Below are 26148 nucleotides of genomic sequence, written 5' to 3' on the forward strand. Positions count from 1 at the left end.
GTACGTGGTCTTGGAAAGGGAAAGCTGTTTGACCACCACCACTAGTACAGAGTCCATGAGAACTGCATATGCAGTCAAACAAGTAATTCATCAGGTAACAAAACAAAGCTCAGAGGTATGGCAATGCAAACTATGAACACCTCAGACACGTACTTTCTATTCACACCCATGCACATGCAAGGTGCTCACTGAGGTAGATCAATACAAGATGGGTCCAAGGGGCATGGTCCAATACTTGCTGAAGAGAAGGAAAGGATCTAATGACTTAAAAAACCCCCAAAAACCCAAACAAACCACCAAACCATTTGGGATGAGGTTGCTGTTGTATTTAGCATGTATGAACTCCCGCCTCATACACAGCCAATACACAAGCTAAACTACGTGAACACCAGCTTCAGTACATTAACACATATGCTGCCTACCAGCATTACCTCCTCATACCACTAAAAAAAAAGGCAGCTATCAAAGATTTGTCAAACAGCTCATGTATGGGGGAAACTATTACACCAGCAGCAAGCCAGGTCCTCAAATAGCATGGATGGGAACAGTGATAACAGAAACCTGAAAAGTGTGGCTTGTTTATACACCACAAAAGCATGAAACTCCCCACTTTACTTCTCCATAAGCCTCAAAGACTTTCAAAAGTATTCAGTACTGCTTTTCCACTAGTTGGGAAAAGCTGTGGGATGACCCCAATTTCTCTGAAATGCAGCAGAGGAGGTAACACCACTGTGTCTGTTCTTGAGTCCTGAGCTCATTTCCTATCCACAGGAAGAACCAGCGCAGAAGCAGACCAGAGGAGAGAAGCACAAATACACTAGACATGAACTAGCTACTAGTAAAGTGGAAAACAAAACAAAACCACCCCAACCACCCCACCGACCAGTGCCTGGGCCTAAGACAGCATGCAGTAGGTGAAGATATTCAAATTAAAATACATTACCATTCCAAGCCAAAACCCTGATCCGCCAGCCAAGCCATACCTTCTTCCTCAGGACAACACTAAAGAGCAAGGGAAAGCAGCGAAAACAGCTGAAAGACCATGCTAGAATGGTGGTTCCCCCCACCACTACTACTGTTTAAACAAAGATACAGTTAACCCAACTGCCAACAAATTAGGGCCAAGAGTTTTAGTCAAGTAACCCTAAACAAAGAACAGACTGACTCAAACCAGATATTTATCATGATTTAAAACCCGAGGGGGGATTTTAATCTTGTTTTGCATTACTATTGTTTTTCTCCTATTACAAGAGGATTTTTTTTAATTTCTCACCCTCTACAATGACTTTTAAGAGTCTACATAGAGTTGGTATAATTGAAATTTTGAAAAATGCTGTTTTACAGGATTGGAGAAGTGTCATTATTTCCAATTTTAATAGCTGTCCTTCTGAAAACATTTACACAAAATATCACATAACAGAACTAAGACTGCTGCTTCTCTTTACTATTTCTTATTGCACAGAGACAGTGAGAGCAGGGGTGAGAGGAACCAGCTGACAGAAAAAAGGAACAATTCCTTGCAAATTGCCCTAAAAAGAAAAAAACCACAAAAACCAAACACAAAATCCAAAACACAACCACACAGCATACCTGCTGTGTCCTTATTCACTTACTTTCAGACAGAGTTTATTGCTTTGGACTAAGCTGAATAATCACATAAAAAGATGATAAAGAAAAAAGAAAAAAAACCCGAAACAAATCAAAACCCAATCTGTTGAGTAAGGACATGCCATTTTTTGCAGAAAGTAAGAACTTAAAAGTTTCCTATTGCTGCTAGAAGCAACTTTAAAGAGGGCTATTAGGAAGCTAACCTCCAAGGACAGTCAGACCACGAATTCCTGCTCTGAGTAAGATGCTAAGATCTGCTTTGGCTCACTAGCATCATGGGCCCTCACTCCCTGGCACCAAGCCTCCCCACGTGCTCCAGCAACTGGCACTATCCAGTAAGAACCTCCCTCACTCTTCAAAGTTGTCTTACAACCCTAAACGTGTACAGAGTTCCTCAGAACCTATCCCACAATTTCTTAACCGGCTGTTAATATCCCTGGGCCTAGTATCTATTTTCTTTTGTCATCTTTAAGTAGTTATGTATGGGAGCAATGCTTTCAACCATGTACTATTATGTTTGAGAGGACACGAATGAACTGAACCCAGCTCTGTCACAAGCTCTATAATTATAGCCCCTCTATAAACCTTTGGGCTGGGGGGAATACAGATCACAGCCCTTTTCAGCAAAGAGAAAGCCAGACCTCCAACACTTGTGGATAGCCAGGCCTTACAAGTCACTTTAGGTACCAGTGTTGAGAAGCAACATAACAAGACTACAAATTCCTAAACAACCAGCAATCCTGGGCCTTATACCAAAGCCTTGGTCACATGGACTTCCCAGCAACTGAGACATGAACTGCTGACTAATGAGGGTGCATCTCAACACATACCCTTCCAACGCAGGACTGCTTCCCTTCTGCTTCCATAGAAGTCAACGGCTACAACAAAGGAGCGAAATCTCACAGCTCTTCTCAAAATGCTACAATGTAGTTTAAAAACTGGCATAATTATTCTGTCAAGTCATTTTTCTGCTGACGAAGTTTGTGTGTAAACATCAAGAATGAAATAGGAAAATAAGAATTTGTTGTTTAAAGGTTGCTCTGTATACCCAGTATATTACCATATACATGCATCTGTGTTCTTGGGAACCTAGAAATGTTTATCTTAACAACCGGCTGTGGAATTTTAGGAAACTGAGCCAATTATGCATGGCTTAGTGCCATTAAAGTCAAAGTCACACTAGCAAAGATTTTGGAACAGAGTTTTTAGAAAAATTCCAGGGGCATTATTAGCATGAACTACAGAAGAGCACAAGCCAAGGGGTAAAAATGCAAATTAAATGTAATACATGCTATGTTTTTGCTTCATTTGCAGACTAAACTATCTTACTTAATGACACAATGAAGTTGAAATCCAGCATTGTGGCTTTCCCTGAAGGACCACAAAACTAAAAATCTGAGGTCACCCAATACAGACGGATCAAATGGTTCCAAACAATTTGGAAATTGATTTTGGAAAATAATCACAATAACCTTAAACATGGTGCTTCTTGAAGATGTCCTCGAATAAATTCCTGTATGCATGTACGTATTCTCCAAAATGCACAACAGATAGTACTGGACATCAAACTTCACTTACTCACCAGAGTCATGGCACAGGCAACAAGAAAGCACTTGACCAAACTGCCCCCTGCCAGCTCCTGCTCTATTGTAAATCTCTGTTCATGGAGACCTAAAACTACTGTAAGGGGACTAGGCAAGCCAACCTGCTCACCAATCAGTCAATTCAGTTTCCCACTTATCGGCATGCCTTAGGACTTATTCATATATTAGCACCCAGTCAGAAAGCATTCTGAGTATACCAACAGCCTCAGGCAAGCAACCAAGCCAGCTTTCAGTAAGGGAAAACAGTTCTTTGACAAACCTTATTCCTATACGTCAAGGATTTTTTCCTGTGTGTACTCTACAACTTAATTGGTAGACTGAAATTTCTCTGAAAACTGTCTCTGAAAGTGAAATTTTTCACTACAGTATCAAAAGCAACCCTTGCTCAGGCAATAAGAGGAACTGGACAAATTTGGCAAAATATTACAGACGCATGGTAAAGGTAAAAGTACACAGAACAACATGTAAGTTTAGAAGGTTGGAAAACACAGCATTTGAAGCACTTCTTCATTCAACTGAAAAAAAAAAAAAAAATATCACTAATGTTCCCCACCCCCAGTTTAAAAGAAAGCATCTCTCAATAAAAGTATAGAGATTTCTTCCTTCAAACTGGTTTTTCATGACCTAAATTTGGCAGAGCAAAGGTCCTATCACCCTCAGAACCACAATCAGGATTCATTTGTCTCTACTCATGCACATATTCTATCACAAGCAAAAGTTATCATTCCCAATACTCAGTTTCCTTAAAATAACAATAATATTTACTCAGATTTAAGACCAGAACATCTTCTGGACTTTCAGTACCCACAGTTACATTTGAAGAAGATGATAAACTTTGATGCCACAGGAAAGTATCACTAAAGTCAAAGTAATTGTCCGACTATTTTAAAGACTTTCACACTTTTTGCTTGTGCACGAAGAAGCAAGCTTCTGTCAAGAGAGTTGTGGAAGAGTCAGATTTCTAGGTCAACAAGCAAAATGGAGAGCAAGGCCTACAAGTTCAATCCTGAATATAAACACAGGATTTCCTGAAAGGAACAGACCTCTTTACCTACTCTGTAAATTCCCTGTGTAGATTGCTCATTCGAAATACAAACTCTTATCTGAGCTAAAACAGGTAAAAAGAAGCCAAGATTTGACAGCTGAAGCCAGTAACATTAAAAAGTGCTTTGAGACTGCACACCCTCAATTTCACTATTTAGTCTTCATTAATTTTAGGTTCTCTGTCCAATACATTCTAGCATCAGACCTCAAAGCTTTATCGTATCTCTTTTACTGTCAAGAGAGAATATCAAACTCTCCTTGCTATTAAAGAAGGTCTGAGGAGCACTCCCTTGCAACTTAGTGTGGCAGACAGGGAAAAATGAACTTGCTTGGAAAGGGCTGCACATCACATCATTAAAAGAGAGAATTTTTAGAAAAATACTTCCATATTCTACACAGGCACTGACTTCCCTGAAATGAAGTCAACCTATTTAACTCCTTCTACGGTTCATGTCGAAAAGCTTTTGATTTAAATTTAAGCACAAGAAAGGTGACATATTACAGTGTATCTGCCTGAGGGTTTGGGGTCCAACGGAATTTTCAGCAAGAAATGCTGAAGTAACATTAAACAGCATGCCCAATGCAGCAGAGATCTCCAGGCCATCACTTGCCCCATACAAATAACAGTTTTGGCTTTAACAAATTCTTGGTCATCCTTTTGGTCAGAAGAACATAGCAGGCCAAACAGTTTATGCAATAGTTCAAGCAAAAGACAAGACTGTATCCCAAAGAGAAAATTGCAGTATTTCCCCCACCAGGATGGGGGGAATTTAATTCCCACCAGGGAATTAAACATTGTAGTTATTCCTACTGCAGGGTAGAGACATGGGTACACTAGACCACCCTTAATTCCCTTGCTGTTCGCGATCCAGACTCGGTTTTCAGAAACTTACTGTTTATTCATCTGTACCAACTGCAGGGTTCAGCAAAGACACGACCCCCAACTTCTAATAAGAACCATTTTCTGTTCTCCTCAGTAAAATATTTTGCCATCACTTTGAAATCATCGCTTTATAATATTCCACTCTTCTTCTGTGCGCTCTTATGTCTCTGTAAGGTCCCATGGCCCACAGCAGCGAAGTTCAGCTTTCACACACATGTCCCTCACCATGGAAACAGAAAAGGAAGAAAAAACACTGCGCACATACCTCATTTATATTATTAAATAAAAATTCATCATCAAAATACCCTACTGATATTCATTATTAGCCTGGAATCTCCATGGCCAAAATGGGAAGCACAGTAAGTTTCCCGTGACTCAGGCCTAGCAATAAATTCCCTTGTAAACTTCCATCATCATCAACACCAGCAACTGACATGTCAAGGCCAAAATAAGCTACTGTCCTACAGTTAAAAAAGGCAGCCAGCTTTTAAGCAGCAGCAAGTCTAGAACAGCCCCTCTGGGGTGAATGTCTTCATAGTGACAAGCTGCACCAGAACCTTCCTAGAGCTCTCTTTCTTTTAACAGATCCACAGGTTTGCATTGTAGATCTGCAGTTCCACCACTCATGCCCTTCCTCCAAAGCTGCTGTTCAGTCCAGACTCCACAGCCACCTAAATCCACACCAGCTGCCTGCACAGCCTCTGCCTGCAGCCCAGATGATCTCTATGCAATTTGGGTAAGGCATGCTGCCATTTTCTCAGTGGGATGAACCAGTGCTGAAATGCTCTCTTCCTCAGTCTCACTCTACCTACACTGACTGCAGTAGAAACTCAAAGGTTTATTAATAAGCAGGAGGAAAAGGTTGGCAACTTGGCTTGGATCCATGACTTTCTAGGCTAAGATCAGTTGCACAGTATGCCAGGAGGGCCAGATAAGAGACCAGTTTTCCCAGAACATACCATGAAACTGCATGAAAACAACACAGCATACACCTATATGGTCTCCCACAGAATCCTACTGCCAAATGAGTGGTCACACAGCCACGTTGATATGGAACAGAAGGGTGTTCTACAACTCCCACTGATTTCAGATAATCCATGCTAAACCTACAGTGAGGTAGGAAGAAAGCAACGTAAAACAAGTTCAGCAGCAGACAACAGATTACTTAACAACTGGCACTATGTTTTGGGGGGGATTTTTGCAAGTTTTTGCCTTCTAACTTTTGCATAACAGTGTAATTTCATAGGTTTCCATTCTTCCTCAATCTTTACATTGTGTTCAGACCTCTATATAGAGATACCAATTTACAGTGCAATTAAGAAACCATACAAAACCCAAGCATATAGTTAGCACAAAGAAGAATATTTTCTTGCTACTAGAGTGCATATATTATTTACTGGCATGGTGTTTAGTGCAGCAGCAGGTTTCCAAGTTCAGACAGATTTTTTTCCTCTTTCCCCTTGCACAAGTTTATTCTTACGAGGCAAGAAGTTTGTTTTTGCAGTCGTGCATCACAAATATGTCACTGAAGATATATATGAATGTGTCCTTCTCAGTTCTTGGAATTTTTTAATTATTTTTTTACAATTCTGGTTAAAGTAATGTAGATGCACATTAGTGCACAGTGGTAGAGTATATTCCTACAGGTGAAGACAGGAAGACAATTTGAGCATGCTCCATCCTTGCTCCAAACATACCTGCGGACGTTACAGCTGCACAGTGTTGCCCGATCATTCACAGTGCAAAGTAAAAGGCAGCTAGGGAGGACACTGCCCACACCATTCTTATGTTCCCCAGGACAGCCACCAGGCTCAGCAACAGAGATATGTATGCCATCCGTTCTAAAACCAAACATTTAATGGTTAGCTACCATAGTACAGTTTGTGTTCATTGTCAGCTCCCCTTGCTGCAAGACAAGGAGTGCCACCATAGCCACCAGGTTTTAACCATTACGGTCTGTGTTCTTCAAATGAATTACAACAGCTGCAAAAATAAAACTGAACTTCAGCTTAGCAAGTTTGCAAATTACCCAGAACACATCACATGTTCTACATGACACATATGACAGTTGGCAGAAAATACCTGACATGACAAAGCTGAAGTGCCATATGCAGAATTTTCCTATAAATATCCTACATAGGCCAAGTTGCACCACCAGATTAAGACCAAAATCCACAAGACTGCACACGTAGCACAAGAGTCAGCCATATACAATAGTCTCAGCAGGACCAATGGCCACCAGTCAAAATGAAGAAAGATGACATTCAGCATGAACCTATTCTGACTGGCCAGAGCAAAGAAAGACAAACATTTCAAAAGTTATTTTCAACTGAGAGAAAAGAAAAAAAGAAAGTTTTTTCCGTATCAGGTAGATGACACTACCCCGGTATGAAGAGATAGTATGGTGGAACATGTAAAACCTAACAATAAATAGTAAAAAGAGAGATGGCTAATCTTTCACTTCAGCATGCCTACAAACCTTCGATTGCATGGAATGTTATTTTATGAAACACTGGAGCAACTGACACAGCCTACCTTACTTTGTCTTTGGTGTCCCCACAGCAATGAAATACACATCACTGAAATGTTTCTGCTATGTGGCAGCATTCCCAAGTATGCCATTTAGAGAAGTCTCAAACAGCTCTGAGTTCCATTTTAAATTCTCTACCTGAAGATTTTATTTGCAAAGATAAACATGATAGTGAAGAAACCCATATTCACTCAGCCACGAACATGGAGACTGAAACACTGGGAATGACCTTTGACTTTAGCACTAAAACAAAACACACATTAAAAATAAGAAAAAGTTGGAAGGGAGGAAGGGGAAAATCGTAGCAATGTATTTAGCGGAGTCTCACTAGCTATTCTGCCACCAGGAAAAAACAGCAGCTTTCCTGCCCCGAGTTCATAATGCAGCACATAAACATGTAAACTGGTGGGCCCTCTTGTGCTTTGTGCTATTTTTCTACTTCAGCTGTCTTTTTGTGCCATAGTTCTGTGAATAAAATAGATCAAATTGAAACCTCATAAGAGGTTTTTTTAAATATCAAATTTTAAATATTAAAAAGCTGCCTGTAGCTGAGTATCATGGTCAAATTAAACATTCCACAATTTATAACAATTTCCTTTTTCAGTGGCATTGTTGTCTGCATCACCCTTCCCTGGTTACTGTGCAATCAGGAAAAAAGTCTTGCATATAAGCAAATGCAGTGTACAAATTAATAAACTCCCACTTCATCCAAACTGTCTCAGGTCAGAGCCTTTCTACCAACGTATAGTGAAGAGCACTTCTCAGATTCACTCTAGTTAAAAGGTGTAAGTTTTTTTGAGATCCAGGCAGCCTTTGAACATCATCACAGTGAAAAAGGAAGTTTTCCCCCCCCATGCAATTCTACTGACTTTCCCTCAATAACACAGAAATTATTCCTAGCCAAATGCAAGCTAACAAACCTGAGAAATGTGCCTTTTCTTTGCAAGTTACCAGGAAATAACAACATAGTCAAAATCAGACAAAACAGTTGTGAATGAAAGGTACCTTTTTTCCCCCTTCCCATTCCAAACAATTGGCAGCTCCCTTTTACAGCTCTCCACCAGGACTCTGTCCCTCAGTGACTCCAAGAGTCTAACCACACTGCTAAAAATAGCTTTTCAACTACAAGACATGTACATTATCAGCGGAAAACATTTCTGCAGACCTAGTGACAGCCCCACAGCTCAGTCTGATGACATGAGAGACTAAAGAGGCAGACTAAAGAATGGTTTGTTGAGTTAGGAAAGCCTTTACTGCATGCCCATCCATGCCCATCACAGACAGAATGTTTTTTTTTTTTTCCCCAGGTGATAGATACTTCACAGGCAATCTCAAAAAATTGTATTGAAAATGTCTTTTTTTGCATTATAAGCAACACTGACTGTAAAATCTGAATATGCTAGAAACACACTGATAATCTGAAGTACACTTAAATATATATTAGCTCACAATTCAGCAGTCTCGCATGATTGTTTCTCTGGAGGTCCTTATAAGAAACATGTGATAACGTATGTGACATTTTGTAGGCAAGTGCAATGCTCTCAACACTCAAAGTTATTTTTCTCACTATAAAACAGTAATAAAACAGAGGGATTAAAAGGCTTGCCCAAATCACTTTTGTATGGATACCTGTATTGTGGGTTCTGTTGCTTCATTGCATGCTATGATCACTACAGGAAAAACGCACATGAGATCCTCCATTACTCAAAGTTTGGATCTACAGAATTAAAGGCCAGTTAGAGTCTCAAAAATGTATGCAAGGCATGTTTCCATCAAACCTTGAGAAGGGACAATAATTTTAACAGCACTTCATGAAATGGAAGAGTGCTTTAACACCAAAAATACCCAGTTGCTTGTTCCTTTCTATCTCTAGAACTGAGTCCTCTAGTGGAACACGGGACTGGTCTGATGTCCAAAAAAGTTGTACGTAAAAACATTTTGTTTGCATTTTGGGAGGCAGCTGTAACAAAACCTACTTCTAATACAAATGAATCACAGAGATTGAGGCTGTCCTTCACATAGATGTTCCCTCAAAAACTTGAGATGGCCATTTCTTGTCAGCAGCAAAGCAATGCAATATTGTTCAACAAAGACAAAATATAAATATTTCCCTCTTTCCCCCTTCAAAAAGTTATTTTATGCTAACCAATAGATTCTAATTACTTTTAAATTATGGTAAATGCAAATGTAACAGAGACATGACAAGAAGTAGGTCATCTTCAGACGTTGCGTAAAATGGCATTCTGCACTGTATAACTATGCTTAAGTACCATCCAAAATTTTCAAGATGTCTTAAAAAAAATCATCTTGACTCACAGCATCTGTATTTGAGATTTTTTAACTAAAAAGGAACTTACCATCTCTCAGAAAGACACAGAAAAAGTTAGCAAGACTTTGAAACTTCATACACAAAACTGTCCTCCCTGTATAGACCACAAACTTCTGCAACTTCCACCACTCACTGCTACCAGAGGACAGTACTGTGAATTACTCAAAATGGATGGAACAACAGAGTTCTCGTGTCACTACAGCAAAAACTGCAACCCACCATAAAGAGCCTTGGTTTCACTCTTATTCCCAACTTTATTCTATATGGTTCATAGAAGTTAGCTTTGTTCACAGAGAATTTAAGTAGTGAAACATTCACCATCAACTTAAAAAGTTTTTAAACTTGAAGTTGTCCTATTTATTCCGTCTCTGTTTTTGTAAGGATGTTGAGGTATTTTAATTCTTCACACAGAAGACAACAGTAGCTTTCATAATGATACCTCCTAAACTGAATCTCCGGTTATGAAGTTATAGATCCGTAAGTACAGTTACATGTCATAAACTGTGATTGCATTAAGCGCTGTAATTTTAAGAAGTCTGGGACTGATATCAGCAACACCTACTCCAGACTTTGAACACATGCTTCAGAAGCATTTTTTCTTGTACAGTTAAAATCCCCAGCTGCTTCCAGACCAACAGTATGATTTTACCCCACATAAACTCCTGTGCAGAGTTGAAGTGATACTTGAAAGCATCAGGTTTTTTTAAAGTAAGGATTTAGAATGTGGGTGGGGTTTTTTCCTAAGCTTAATGGAGATTTTAGCAAAGTAAAACTTTCCATAGCTACTGTAAACATACAGGGAATCCATTTGTCCATTTGTTTTTCCCATGACACTTTCATCAGAGGGCAAATCACATCAGTTACACTATGACCTTCCTACTGATGTTATGTTAATGACCACGACAGAAACAAGAAGTTTTCTGAACCGAGTTAAAAATTACTGTGCTGTTGATGTAATAGCTATAATTTGAAGTTACAGTATTTGTAAACATACAAGTAAACCAGTGCTTAGGCATAACTTAAAAAAAAGAAAAAGGAAAAAAGAATAGAAATGCCAGTGAAGTTGCATCTTTCTTTAAGAGGCAGAGAAGAACAAAGAATTTGTCTGATCTAGACTCTGCCATGTCAAGATAAACACTTAAACTCGTTTGGTTTTTTTTGTTTTGTTTTACATTGGAAGGAGGGCACTGAGAGGGTGATGCATATGAATTCACTTACCTGCTTTCCTCTCAACTTTGAGAGACAAGCATTTTCCCTACCACATTCATTGTGTCTCTCACCACTTCAAGAACTTCACTGATGGGAAGGAAAGGAAAAGCCAGGTTCAAAAGTCACCAACACTACTCAGCAAGCAGAAGGATATCCTGACCAGAGCCACTACTTGTTTCACCTTCCCAGTCAAAGTTACCAGGAGCAGTATGAAACAAGTTTACTGAAGATTCCACTGAAAACTGGCTAAACCAGAACAAGCGCCAGTACTGGAAGGCTGATTTTCCTTCACTTTCCCTGGTACAGTTAGGTGTAGTTGTGCAGTAACAGTTGCCAATGTACTGCATTTCCTGAGAATAAAAGAGCGGGGTTAAGGGAGAGAAGCAAACAAACAATCTGGCCAGGAACAAATAAAAACAAGCTCAAGGTCTCTTATATCAATACATGTCTAAATTAGAGTTTCCACATGATATCTGAGCTATCTATATTAAGCCTCTCTGGCCAGTCTTCCACTAAATTAAGCTCTTGAGTGGCTTAAAGTTCACATGATTTCTACAGCCTAACTAGGCAGCTATTCTTTCTGCATTTCCTGTACTTAAAGTTTCTTTGTCAGCTACATTTTTCAACTTCAGTTCCAGCTCTCTGATGGAACCTTGCATGTGAGAAGTCAAAGGACATTAGGAAGCACATTTCATATCTTTCAGAGAAAAAGGATTCCAGAATGAGGTGGGATCAAAGGGAACAGTATCACAGTTGATGAGGAAATAATTTCAGTATTTAAAAACCTAACAACGTAGAAACCACAAGGTGAAATACACTCCTACCACTTCTAATCCTTAGGTTTTCCCAGTAATTCCTGTACAGCCCCACAATGACTAGTAATGATTTGAAGGCAAGCTGTACTGCTCTAAAAGGCCACATATCCACCTCAGTCTTTAATTTCGTATTTGAAACAAGTGTCTCAGAGTAATTCCAACTAAAATCTTAATAAGGAAGGCTAGTAAATGTATTATAAATTAGTCCCAATACTTTCAGTTCTGTTTAAAGATTTAACTAAGATTAAGTTATTCTGTTTTCTTGCTAGTCTGCAAAGACTGCAAGTTTTAGTACAGACCTACCCTTTACTTTTATCCAAGCAAATTTTTTTACCCTTCACACATTTAGAACCAGACTACTCACTGAACAAGACCTCCCGACTACAGGGCAGTTTCTAACAGCACCTTTCACATAAGTTTTCTCTGTCTCCAACTTTTCTTCTTAGTATCTGTGTTAATGCCCTGTTTTGGGACACAGTCCACCAGAAAGAAACAAAACTGATTTCCACTGCAGTCCATGCCATAGCAGTACATACATTAAACAGCAACACCTGGGATACACAAGGGGGGGAGGGGATGAGGTTTGAGAAGAAATAAAAGTCTGTTGAAAAATATTTCTGATTTTAACATGTTCCATAAAAAGACTTTCTCCACAAGAACTGAAAGTTGCTCAACACCTGTGCAAGGCAGGTGTTCCTCCGTATTTTAGATATAAATAAAAAAAGTGGGGATAAATTCTGAGCCACTCTGTGATGAATGTAAGTGCCTCACTGGAAGTAGACTTAATGGAAAGAAACAAGAAGTGTGGGTAAGTTAAGTGAACAGGAAGAATACAAACTCTTTGTATTCACTGTACCTTTATGTTCTTTATCAGGGGGTGAAACAGGAGTTTACAAGAGGAAAAAGTGAGCCATACGAAAATGAACAAGAAAAATCCATCAGATGTATTTCACTCAAGAACACTTTAGATTTTTTAGTCTAATCTCAAGGGCTCCTACTAGAATTTAAGTGCCCTTCAGTTGCTATGTAATCCTACCTGAACTAGCGGGGACAGAGAAGGAGGAAAGTAAAAAGAGCTAACAAGAAGAGTATTCTTTCTGCCTGATATGAACTCCATCTCTGCCCAGCTACAATTACGCTCCCATAATTTGCAAAGTCATGTTACAGATGCTAACAACTCTACAAAAATGTCTCATTTCCTTCCCTTTGCTTTCCTACAATAGTCTAAAAACAGCTGTAGCACTGAGATTTTTGTGTTAAGGATTTTAGGTATTGCAGGTAGTGCCAGTCCAAAGCATTTTTATGAAGTTTTAAAATGTAAAATTCTTTTTGATTAAGAAACGTCAGCTTCCTTCAAGTCAGTCAATCACAGAGCAAGGAACAACTATTATGGGCATTGTTCCAAAGCTAAAAAGCTCCCAACCATGGAAAGGCCCTTTAAACTATTTTGGCTCAGAGATGAAATGGGTTTTGTAACAAAGAGCATGTGAAAAATAAAGTTAAACTTGATTTCTTGTTTTAACTTGATTAGAAGTAGTTGCCTTTTTTTTTTTTTTTTTTTTTTTTCCAAATTCACTAAATGTACTCATTCTTTTAACAGAGTTCAGACACAGCCAAGTTGTGGAGTAGTAAAAAGAATTAGTAAATTATAAAGAGTTGTTCCTCATTTGATTATAGCAGTGAAGATTATTACATTAAAATTAATTGGTAAGCAAACAAATTCACAGTAACAAAGTGGGGGGGCAGGGAGGGGGAATCTAAATAGCTTTCCCACCTTCCAGCCACCAGAACACAAACACATAACTCTCCAACAGCAATCTAATATTTCAGAGCCATCAAGGTTTAAAAAATTATTCTTAAAAAAAATTTCTATGAAGAAAATGGTTCATACCATCCAAAATTCATGCATTAATTTTTAACCATTTTGCTTGTTTCTGTTTTAAAGTTCTGGTTTCAAATTTAAATACAGATAAGAAAAGCAAACTCAAACCATATCCAGACAATGAGCTTAATAAAATGACGACATCCCCAGCTCAAGTTTCCTTTGAAACACAAGATAACACTCATGTCTAAGCTCCTTACATTGTAGGAATGTCCATTTTAACAACAGAATGAAGTCCAGGATACCAGTTAGACAGGCATTACTAATAGCATACTTCAGTAAATAGGCTTAAAGTTATTTATCAGCATATTAAGATTAATACACATAACACATAAATATTAACACATTTCCTGCCTCTGATGCTCCAGGATCGCCAATAGAAATCAGTGACAAATGAACTGTCCTATGAATATAGGACAATATGCGTATCCCAAATAACTGCAATTTCTTTGCAGTTGAAAGCCTGCAAAACTGTGCAAATAATTCAGCTTGCACCGATTTCCCTGCTCCCACAACACTTGTTTAATACTAGTATCACAACTTAAGATACCTGATGCCCAAAGCAGTTTCATCTGTAACCTTAAAAATATTAGCTCTCTCAGATTCCTTCTGGTTTATTCTCAGAAAAAACCCGTATGGTGGCAGCATTTTAAATAGCATGGCAGTTTACTAGGACTAACTTTAGACCTTGAGGTAGTGAGGGAGAAAGCAGCCACTGTAAACAAGGATCCTTGACCCATTCAAGCACAGTACGCTGTCGATGCCCTACTTTTGCACATCAAAGCATAAGTCTTGCCCCCTGCCCCACCAGAACAAAATCCGCATCTGACAACACAACAGCAGCTCAGCTCAGCATTATTTGAGAAAGAGGCCAGGCAGCGTTATGCAGCGCAATAGTTGAAAAACAGCATTCAACTAAACTGCAGAGTAAGGGAATCCAAAAAGTACCAAAGCAGCATTTGCCATGTTCCCTTCCTTTGTCTGCGTTAATTTAAAACATGGCTAGCAATGCCTCTGCACACACACTACATACATACTAATTCAAAGCTAAGCTCTAAGAGAGACAAACAGTATCAGGGGATTACAGCTCCATAGCAGCCATTGCTGTACCTGGTTTTCAACTCGTTTTGCTCTTGATAATCTGCATAGCATTCTTCCTTTCTTGAGCCTCCTTTTCCCCTCCAGAATTTCACCATTTGGCTAGCAGGCTCACTTTAAGTGTCGCTTCTATTTGCGTTTCCCCCACATGAACAGTTCTTCATGCTGTAAGGTCATTTGAATGCAATTGTAACTTTGGCTCACGCACAAGTTTCCTCGCCCTCCCCTGGCAGAGCAGTTACACAAACTACCAAACTCAGTCAAAGAGAAAGGGTTAGACTACTCCTCTCTTCAGTCTGCTGCATTAAAACCTTGATCTTTCGAGTGCTTTTTACAATATCTACATTCTTAACCATGTCCAAAATTTTTAGTTTGAGCACAGAGCCGTATAGACAATTGTACGCAAACATCCTCTGGACAGAATAGATGTTAGCAAGTCTTTTCCTCTTAAACACCACATATAAAACATAAACAGGGAAGTGTGTACCATCATGAAAACACTACAAAATGTTTCCAGAGTCTTCACAAAAGTAGTAAGGTTTATCTACAGAACAAAATAAAGCAGTACTTTCAAACTGCATACATTTCAAAAGACTTTCTGCCGCAAGTCTTGAAACACTGATGAGAAAACGGAGCTATGAGCTCATCTGGCAATCACACAAGTACTCCCACAAATTAAACCCCATTTTGCTGAAATTATCCTCCAAAGGAAAGTCAGTCACGAACTCTGCCCTCCTCAAAATGGCATTTTTATATAGTGCATGAGCTGTCACCTCAGCAAACTTTGAGTTTTAAGAATTTGGAAGTAATTTATCATTCCTCAAGAAAACTACGGAGCAATTTCCTTTCTTAGTTTCTCCTCCAAGACAGATCACAACAGCTCTTCTCAGACAGTCTCCTGTCCTCTCACATTCAGGACAAGTTTGCAATTGCAGCCACCTCTTCTCCCAGCAGCAATTCTCTTCATGGACTGATTCAACTCTCAGTGTCTAAACAAAGAATGAGTAAACATTGTCTTCCAAGGGTAAGCTCGCACCAATGACAAACTTTTGAATCTTTGTAGATAAAAAATGCAACTCCCTCCCTGCAAAACCTCTCCAAAAACAGATGGTCCTTCAGACAAAATAAAGGATAATGCAATTTTAAACATCTCCCATCTGATCTTGCTTATTAGAAGCTACCTTCCCACTCCCGTCTAACTATCTAGATTTTTACAAAGTTCAATTGTAATTATTCAAAAGGCTCACACCTACATCGATGGTTATTTACAGTGCTTCCTGTTGCATCAAGCTTTTGGATGCTGACAACACAACTCTGATCAAAAGAGGATTCCTCATTTTGGACTGACTTCTTACTATTTGAATCCTTTACACTCATGCATGTTTTCAGATTGATTTGCATTCAATCATCCCATTATTCTTCAGTTCAAGACTGAGCATAACTGTATGCCTGGATAATGTCCAGCCTTTAAGATACATAAACCATCATTTACTTTATCAGTGGAGCTGCAGATATTCCCAGTGCCTTTTCACACCACTGTTTTCCTGCTTCACAACAGTCCTGACTCATGCAGTTTTAACATACTGAAGTGCAAGAACTGTTATGAGTATCAGGCTGTGATTACAGAAGACTGAAATTCACCATATGGCGAACAGTGGATTTGATGAGGTGATTTACATTTGCAAATGTAATTCTATTCCCATGTGCACTTCTATACTTCATCTTAAGCTTGAACACAAAGACCTGCAACAGGAGAAATTAAATTTGAGCCTGACAGTGAAGTAACAAGATTTAAAGTAATAACAAATGAAAATATTTCACACAGAACTTTTCACTGAGAAAAATATTGTACCTGTCCTATTTCAAAGAAGACATCTTCCCACCCCCAAGTTAGTTATACCACATAGTTCCACTGTTGGGGAGATAATTTTTTTCCAGTACCACGGAACTTTAAAAGGCAGAGATAGAGAAAAATAATTTAAAAAAAAAAGTTTCCCTTTCTTCCTCAAGAATGAAAAAAAGAAAAAGAGAAGGAAAGAAATACAGCAGTAGGCCTTCAGCAATCAGTATCTACTCAAAACAATCCAGAACTAACATTTGCAGCAATATGCAAATACAGCACTTTAGCGGTCAGGGAATGGAATAAAATACTCTTCTAAAGGCTGAAATTTCAGAGAAAAAAATGTTTCTTTTCATCAACATGAAGAACTAAGAAGAAAGTTTGCGTGTTCATACCCTTTGCGTACACATTAGAATTTCCACAGATGTTTCCCGGAAATCACAGCAGATAAAGTATTTTATGAAAATCTATTTTTTGTTTTCATTCATTTTTCAGTTACAAAATTTACTTTTTCCGAGAATTAAGAATTTTTCAACCAACATTTTTCTTTTAGATTTCCCAATGAGTCCATATAATTGCCATCTTCTATCTGTCTTGCCCAGGCATCTTCAGCAGCAGGATTTGCTGACACTATAATCAAGAATGATAATTACAGTAAGATTATTTATCCTTTGCCAGACTGTGTCACTGTTAAATAGTCAGTAAGATAAATTAGGATTTAACTCCACAGCTGACTGGCTACTGAACCCTGTATAGATCTGCTTGGGTTTATTATTTGGCAAAGTTTGTTCTGAAACACAAGTCATTGCTTTGTATGCAACTGTGGATGTGAACTACCAGATCAGCGTACCTCAGACCTTCAAGGCATTCTACTCCATTCCAATTTAAATAATTGATTTGTTGTTAAATAAAGGAATCATCAACTATTCATCTGACTTTCACAGGGGAAAAGTTGTTTCCTTCAAGACACTCTGTTGAGCAGTACCTGGGTAAACTGTTACTGAATGATCACCCTCCCCTTTTTTTTTTTAAATTTACAAAAACAAAAGGCATGTATAAATCCCAAAGCACATTTTACTCAAGATACTTGCAGTACATACAGTGAGATTAAATTCTCACAGAAGTGCAATCAGCTCTGCTCCTGAAGGATGGGAAGACAAAAAGATAACAACGAAAGGGAGAACAGCAAATGACAGATTTGGACACCTAAGCGTTACCCCAGATTTTGCAAAATATAAACATAGGACTTTTATAAGCAACAAGCAAACAGTTGTTGGGTGCTATTTACACACAGATTTTTATGAAGAAGAGTCAGCTTGCTGATACTATAAGACCTCAAAAGCCTCAAGGCATTAACTAGATATCTCCTGCCTACCCATAAAACATTATGCCTCCACAGTAGGAACAAACCAGTACTGCATGACCTACATCATCCATCTACTCACACTGCATATCCTCAAGACTGTCTGCTTCATGGTGATACTGCAGAGGTATGTGAAGTAACTGAAGTCTACAGACTGGCACATCTATTCTTTGATAGTCCATTTGCTAGGGGGAAAAAAAAAACCCACCCAACCAAACAAAAAACCTGACGCTCATAATAAGCCTACATGTAAAGCACAGAATTTCTTGATTTCCTTTACCTGCAACATATTTCAGCTTGTTTCTGAACTATTTTATTTGATAAATTTGTAATATAACTTTCATTAGCATCTTAGCTTGGTGGTGAGGAAGGAAAAGGTCATTGTCTTTAAAAATAATCTAAAGAGAGGTTGGAAGAAGGGAGTAGCTTGTCTGTGCTATTAACTAGTGTTGTTTTACTAACGCAAGGTAACAAAAGTTTGTCCTTTGTAGTAACTGCTATTAGGCATGGTGGGTGTAAAGATCCAAACTGAAGTGATGGGCCAAGAAAGTTTACAGAGAAAACTGCGGATCATTTTTCCAGTGAAGAATATCCCCTACACCACCCTTTCACACCCACACAAGCAAATATGCGTTCAATCCAAAATCCTTCCCCTGCAGCTTCTCTGAAAACACTGTATGTAGGCAGGATAAATTATTATTCAGAACTAGAACATTTGGAATGTGTGTCAGCTTTTCAGATACCCAGGCACAGTCAGTAAACAGCAGGTTATTCTCTGAACAAATGGGCAGAGTAGTAGACTGTCTTAATATTAAAAGTATAGAGTAAGTTATGTGGCTACTATAGGAAAGCTATACGCCACAATACAAACAAAGTTTAGAATTAATTTAGAAAGATTTAAGATCTTGCAAAAATAGGATTGAGTGTTGTAACACAGGAACTGTTTCCACTTTCCTCCTCGTCTAATGCACATTTGTGGTCTAGTATTAAAAAAAAAGTTAAAAGCAATTCAACCTCAGAAATAAGAACAAAATAAAAGCAGTTTGTTCCCCAAATAGTCCTTTTCTGCCTTGGCAATCCTACAACACAAAAAACAAAAAACAAACCAACCAGCCCTCCAAACACACACACTGCAGAAAAACACCCAGGCCTTTTACCAATCTGCATAATATAGACAGAAAAAACCCTGAGGCCAGTAGAAAGCAACAGACTACAATACATCACTCCATACCGCAGTTGTGTATGGTATCCCTATGGCAGTACCCATCGCACTTCCATCAATAAGTTACGCAAAAAGGTCACGCAGCTGAATTCACTTGTCCCAGACACCAGCAGGGAAAGTTTTACTGAGGATTAAAACAAACCAAACAAAGAAACCCTGAAGTCTTCTCCCCACCTCTGTCCTTTTTCTCTACACGCACTGCACTCACTACACACGTCCCCACACTAGACAAGAAACTAGTAGCTGCAAGTGTGACTCCACATGATGCCCCAAGTAAACAAGAGGTTTCCAGTTTGAATCAACCACTGTGGCTCATTCTTCGTATTTAAAGATGGAAAAAACAAGTTCTTCCTTACTCTGGAGCGTGCAAGTTTTCTTCCTTTGAATTACATCAAACAATTCATGCTTAGGTTTTACAACATACACCAGCATGAACAAAGCAGTAAGTTTACATTTAAAAGGAACCTTATCATTCAGTATTAGTGTGAAAGGACAGATGTAGAAGACAAGCAATGATGCTTACTCAGTATATCTGAATGAAAACGGCTCTTAAGGAAAAGAGGAAAGAAGGAAACTTTAATGATTATTTATTAGAGAATTCAGCATACGTTTGATAGACTTACACAGGCACCCATGCCAAGGACCTGCAGGGACTGGCTGAGCAACAGTGATCAGAGCCAGGTACAGCCAGCCTGTGCTAACAGGCAGCAGCTGCAGAAGGCTACATCAGGCATTTGGTACATCTGCCTCTATCCACACGGGAGCCTGCTGCTCCAGATGGCAAACAGGTACTAAGGACTGTATGGCTTTTTTTCTGAAACCAGTTTAAAGACATACAGACAGCACAAACTGAATAGATTGTCAGCTCATTTTAAGTAAGAATTGGATTGGTGTCATTGTGATTATGCTAAAAGCCCCCAAAACAGTGTCAGGAGGTTGCCAGTAGAAAAGCAGACAGAGTACACGTGCTATCCCTCCCTCAGGCCCAAATGCCCTCTGCCTCCAAATCTGTTATTAAATACTGCTTGTAACTATTAAAACTAAAACATTTCAGAACAGACATCAGATTAAAAGCAAAGATAAGTATTCAATATTTATGCTGTCACCCGTAATTACATGAAAAATTAAGATAAATGTGCTTTTGGAGCAGATAACTTACATGAGCACTCAGTTGCTACATGTATTTTAACATCACTGAAGACAATTCCAACAAGCTCCTGTATGCCTCTGAGCAGCATAACCCTTTGTTCAGCTTGCATCTGTGAATCCAAAACACTAAACTGATCTATTCATTTTTCAAATGTCACCACCTAACCATCAGGACTGTGAGACTGAGTTTATGTAGCAGTCAAGTCAATGAAGGATCCAATTCTGCCCTCAGTTACACTCTAGTAATTCCAGTTAATATAGCTGTGCTACTTTGGATTTACACAACAGTAACAATACAACACAGTAAAATATAAAACTGAAACCTACAAACTAAAAGACAATTTAAACTAATGTTTTGGCTAACTGCTTAAGTTTAAACTTTTTGGTTGGTTGGGACTCATAAACACAAAGCCCCCACCAAGAAAAGTAGCCCTATCAGTGAGACAAGCTAAGCTAAATTACTTATACTCCAACAATCCTATCTAACTACGCATACCCACAGAACATCTAGCCTCTCCATTTGACAGCCCAGTGTTGTATTCAGATATGGCACCATTTAATTATGAATTAGATTGCTAGAAGAGAATAGGACAGTTAACTTACTGCTGTTTAATGAGCACGCTCTTGTTAGTTGTGAATACATTCACTGTACTCATTAAATCAGGAGGCACTGGAGTTCTGAATACATCATTAAAAGGATCCAGGAATGCTGCTCCTTTGTTCAGCATGACTACATGCTCTGCTTGACAGTTGGAAAACGAGCAAGAGATGTAAGCCCCTTCCTGTTGGGCCAGCAGATCTAATTCTAAACTAGGAGGAGGGAGAGAGAGTGGGAGATCTGCTTCTTCAGAGCTTCACTCATTTAGAACACAAGTAAGTTTCTCTTTTTATTGCTGACTTGAAGCAGTAACATGCTCAGTACTGTAAGATATCAACAAAAAGAAGTGTCAAGCTTGGGGGAGGGATATTTAAAAAAAAAAAAAAAAAATTCACAGCCCATCTTTAATACACCCAAGGAGCAGGAGTGTGCGTTAATCGATCAACCTGTCAATTAGCAAAATGAACCTTCATAAAACAAATACACATACATCCCTAACATGGCAGTTCCTGTACTATTTACAATATATTGATTAAGGCTGAAGAGGGAGTGAAATTGGCTAGTAGGCTCCTGTACATTCTCACAGGAGAGATTTAGAACATATGTTCAGTGAGAGGATGAGATTTTCATCTGTCAAGGGTTGATCTATCTACCCACAAAGATACACAACCACATGAGAATCTGCATGTCTAAAGCATTCTAGAGTTACAGAGAAATTAAAACGTAACTGGCAACTGTTTAGCTTGAACCCACTGCATGGAAGTGTTTTCTGCCAAAAGAGGTATGTGAACCAGCATCACTGATGGCATCACTGGAGTTGCAGAGAATCCTGGAAGTTAAGATTTAACAAGCACAACTGCTTTCTCTAGCACACCCTTGGGAGGGGAAAATGCATTTCTGAAACATGTTTATAACAAATCCTCTTGTCCTCTCCTCCCACGTCATGCACAGAAAATTGGACAGGTTGCTAAAGTTCAGAACTGGGGAAGGGGGGGGGGAGAGCTGCCCGGGGCTTAATACTCTCAGTGCAAGACTCAACCACTTTAATCCAAGCAATCATTTTCCAGTCAGAAAGTTGTTTATACTGTAAGAAGCTATATAAATACTGGATTCTAGTCAAACAAGGACTGCCACCTATCAAGGAAAGTATACTATCACAAGCACATTTACCACTGTCTCCACCCATCATGCAGACACGACAGTTCATCACTTACCTGGGAAAAACATGTTCTAACCAGTCACGTTTGCGTATCAGGACTTCACTTGCTCCAAGCCTTCAGAGCAAGCCCCTGGAGCTCATCAGAAGCCTGATTTTCTCAGTTTTGCCAACAAAATAATCTTCAGGAAAAAATCCTTCTGATTAAGCAGTCAGGCTTAATGCAACACACCCTGACTAATCCTCTTAAGTTTTCTCTGGGTCCTGCACTGTAATCTCAGTAACACAGGAGGCTCTGTTCTTTTCATAGGAGCTATGTGACTGTGTGGACTGTCACAATCTTATTCAAATAGCAAGTGATTCCTCACTGCTATCAATCTGAGTAATCGACACCTGGGTTTCAGCACATAGACCAGCTTACTTTGGGTACAATCATACAGCAGTACTCTCAAATGACTGGGTATAAGCTGTAAAACAGCACTCATCCACATGAGCCACCAAAGTCTTCTGGGGTCATATCCCACGGCTCTCCACACTTCAATAAGTGGAAGCATTTAGTTCTTTTACACTGTATTGTGGGAACAGCCTGAAGAACTATCTGGGTCTCCAATGGTTTAAAAACACCATTACTAGAAAGTAGAAAGGTTAACAGTTTGAGGATGGGGAGATCAAAAGAGGGAATCGCATTCAGACTAGATCTAGAGATGTATCTCTTGTCGGAAACATGCACCTACAAGTGGGTCCTAGCACTTGACTAAAATCCCAGTTCACTGACTTAAAAAAACCCAACTAACCAACCCTTTAGGTCACCAACATTGTTTTGTCTGACACCGAAAAAACAATGACAGAGGATAAGTATTCAGATTTTCTGATCAATTGTATGGTCTGTACCTGTAACATCCAGAAAGGAACATGCACAGAGAAAATGCATGGGAAAAGCATGAGAGCCCCAACAAGAATTGCATGTTAGATTATTTATTTTGGGTAATCTTCTCTTTAATCCTACAAAAAAGCTCCATATGAGAGCTGACTGGTTAGAGTTAGGAAGCTGAGAGATGGACATATAAAAATGAAAACTTATCAAGTGTTGCATGTTCTTCCCTTTGTGCTTAACACAGGGCAACTCATGCAGCACCTCAGCTGGTTTAGCTCAAAAAACACCACACTTTAGATGATGCACAGGGTTGTTTAAACATTCATTGTTCTGCTTAGCAACAACACACTTAAATGGTTAAAAAACCCGTAAAACAAGAAATAGAGACATACTTGTTAATTATTATAAATAGTTCACATTCTTCAGCTCCTCATGTACCTTTGGTTTGCCATTTAGTCAGTCTGGCATCTTCCTGGAGATACATCCCTTTTGCATTTTGTAAAACACAGAGCATATCAGAAGTCCATAGAATACTAAGCAGCTTGTGATTTATATTTCAAGGATATTTAAACTGGTTAACTGACTTCCAGAGGTGACACAAATTACACATTCAAAACAAGACATACATACTATTTTCCTACCTACTATGACAAAAAGAAAGAAAAACCATGCTTTTCTCTGTGCTATATGCTGTATCACTGTAATACAATAAGCAGTAGTTCTGTTCACAGATTTTAATCACCACATTATTAATACCTCTCTGCTTTGTGTGTATTGCATTACATCTTACGTCTCATCACATACATTCAAAATCTTTGCAGGAACAGCTTTGCATTATATACATACACAAAAAGTTATACAACAAGGGTCCTGTCTAAATAGCAGCATCAAAGAAAATAGAAAACAAATACATGAACGGCAGAACATGTGCACCTACAGACTTGAGTCCTGGCTAGCCCCCCAAGTCCTACTTTTCCTACCTACTATGACAAAAAGAAAGAAAAACCATGCTTTTCTCTGTGCTATATGCTGTATCACTGTAATATAATAAGCAGTAGTTTATTTAACATAAAATATCTTGCCCAGTTGCATGGGGAAAAAATAAAAATAAAAACATGTTTGTTGCATGGAAAAACAATTTGTCAGACGTTTCTTTTTCCATGTACTCCACTGCACCATATGTGGGGGCTGGAAAAGAGCCTAAGAACATCTGCCACAGATTTTAAAACCCCTAATAATAGCACAGCTGGTGTCCCCAGTCTAATGATTTCAGCACAGACTTGTGTGGCCACTCCTGACTCTGGCCCCCAACCCAGGCAGAAACACTCAAAGGTTGGACACATTCATTCATTCATTCTCAACTCGATTTGCATTTCACAAAAGAACCAATGCAGAAAGCAAGTTGAAATGCTTACATTTCAAGCAGTTCAACAGTCACTGTTTCCATAGGATTTCCCCATGCTCCTTTCATTAAATTCCAGTTTAGCAGAGAACTCCCTATTCCATAAAATGAAGCTACTCAAGAAAATAACTGCAAGTCTCAGTGATCCAGGGTTACAAACCTAAAATGCTTTAACTGCACTTAACTGTATTACAGAGGGGTTTTTTTTCCCCCCTGCTAAACCCATGGACTATCTTCCATTCCTGTCCATTTAGTTTACTTACAAACATATGTTTCTACCCGCTTTCTTTTAAACATGTTCAAAAGCTGGTTTATAGAGGAGAAAACCTTTATTTCAAAAGAGGAACAAAAAGGAAAGCAGAAGAGCAAGGAACTCGGGAAATGGAACTATGTTTTAGCTCACACAGAGTCAGCATTGGGCATTAATAGGTATTTATCACACAAATGCTTTAGAGAAACATCTGTGATTTCCCATGCCCAAAGGATGTGGCTAGCAAAACAGTATGACGGACTCTGTGAAGGTGGGAACAAAGAAAGCAATGTTTGGGTGGGGGTGAGGTGCCCGAGACTTTCATTACACTTCAGTCCACCCTCTGCCCTCTTTACTCTTTCATCTACACAAAAACATAGGTAGCTTCCAGCAGTCAACAAGCATGAGTTCAGTTTATTATTTAATACAGTGTGTGCAGGTGTACCCATGAAAGGCTAGACCTGACCCAATAACTGACCGTCTCTAGCACAGACAGGAGAGGCAAGCATTCCACAGACAAGTTCAGTCACTGGCAAAGCAGGAAGGGGTGGCTACTGTAGCAAATTACTGTATCCCACAGTAACAACAGACTGAATACTGAGCTCCAAATTCCAAGAACAACCCATTTAATCAGCCTACTATAAAACACCAATATGTGACACTAACATCCTCATCAAAGAATGTTTTCATTCTCATTTCCCATGAGGGAGAGAGGGGACAAAAACCCAAAAGCAGATAAAGGCAACACTTTGTAAATTCCCACACTGTCCAACAATGTTGGCCCACTTTAAAATAAGAGCCATTTAGCAGACAATCTTTCTTAATTTGCACCACACCACTGAACAACAAAAGGAAAAGGAAGAGAAAATACAGAGCAAGTTACTTTTTAGTTTTATATAAAAGCACTGCAGTCTGAGAAAGGCTAATACACGAGATCAGCCCAGTTACAGTAATCAATCTGTCTGTGACAAACATACTTACAGTCATGCATCAGTTATATGACTTACTCCTCTGCTAGCCCTCTATCTGATCCGTAACTTCTCTCAGAGCTGCAAGATCAAGATACATTTTAGGTAGCATTTTTTCCTCGAGTCTCACAATTAGGCTATTTAACTACACAAATGCTCTTATTTCTGACTTCACTATGAAAAAAGTGTATTTTAAGAAACCAGGCAAACTGTCCCACCTTTTCAACCAAAATCTAAACATCAGCAAGAACTAGGTCAAAGGAGAAACAAAAACCTGCAGCAGAAGAGCATCTATAGAAAGAAAAGATACGGCCTCAAACAACA

At 39.0% G+C, this 26148-nt stretch overlaps 1 protein-coding gene across 6 annotated transcripts in view; it reads right to left on the reverse strand.

Moving 5' to 3' along the window:
- TRAK1 (trafficking kinesin protein 1) overlaps window positions 1-15198 on the reverse strand; it is a 118267-nt gene extending 103069 nt beyond the window's left edge. For 3 of the 6 annotated variants that reach the window (XM_019474890.1, XM_009290231.2, XM_019474893.1), the window contains exon 1: window positions 15015-15198. In XM_019474890.1, coding sequence (XP_019330435.1) covers window positions 15015-15100 — 86 coding nt within the window. In that variant the 5' untranslated portion in view covers window positions 15101-15198. Of the gene's footprint in view, window positions 1-6836; window positions 6981-14247; window positions 14421-14454; window positions 14530-15014 lie in introns of those variants that run through there. The other 3 variants (XM_009290255.2, XM_009290239.1, XM_019474891.1) reach the window with 3 other exon arrangements.
- Between the last annotated feature and the right edge of the window lie 10950 nt (window positions 15199-26148).

The sequence above is a fragment of the Aptenodytes forsteri genome, unplaced genomic scaffold (genome assembly GCF_000699145.1).
Source record: "Aptenodytes forsteri isolate BGI_AS27 unplaced genomic scaffold, ASM69914v1 Scaffold426, whole genome shotgun sequence".
Taxonomy (NCBI): domain Eukaryota; kingdom Metazoa; phylum Chordata; class Aves; order Sphenisciformes; family Spheniscidae; genus Aptenodytes; species Aptenodytes forsteri.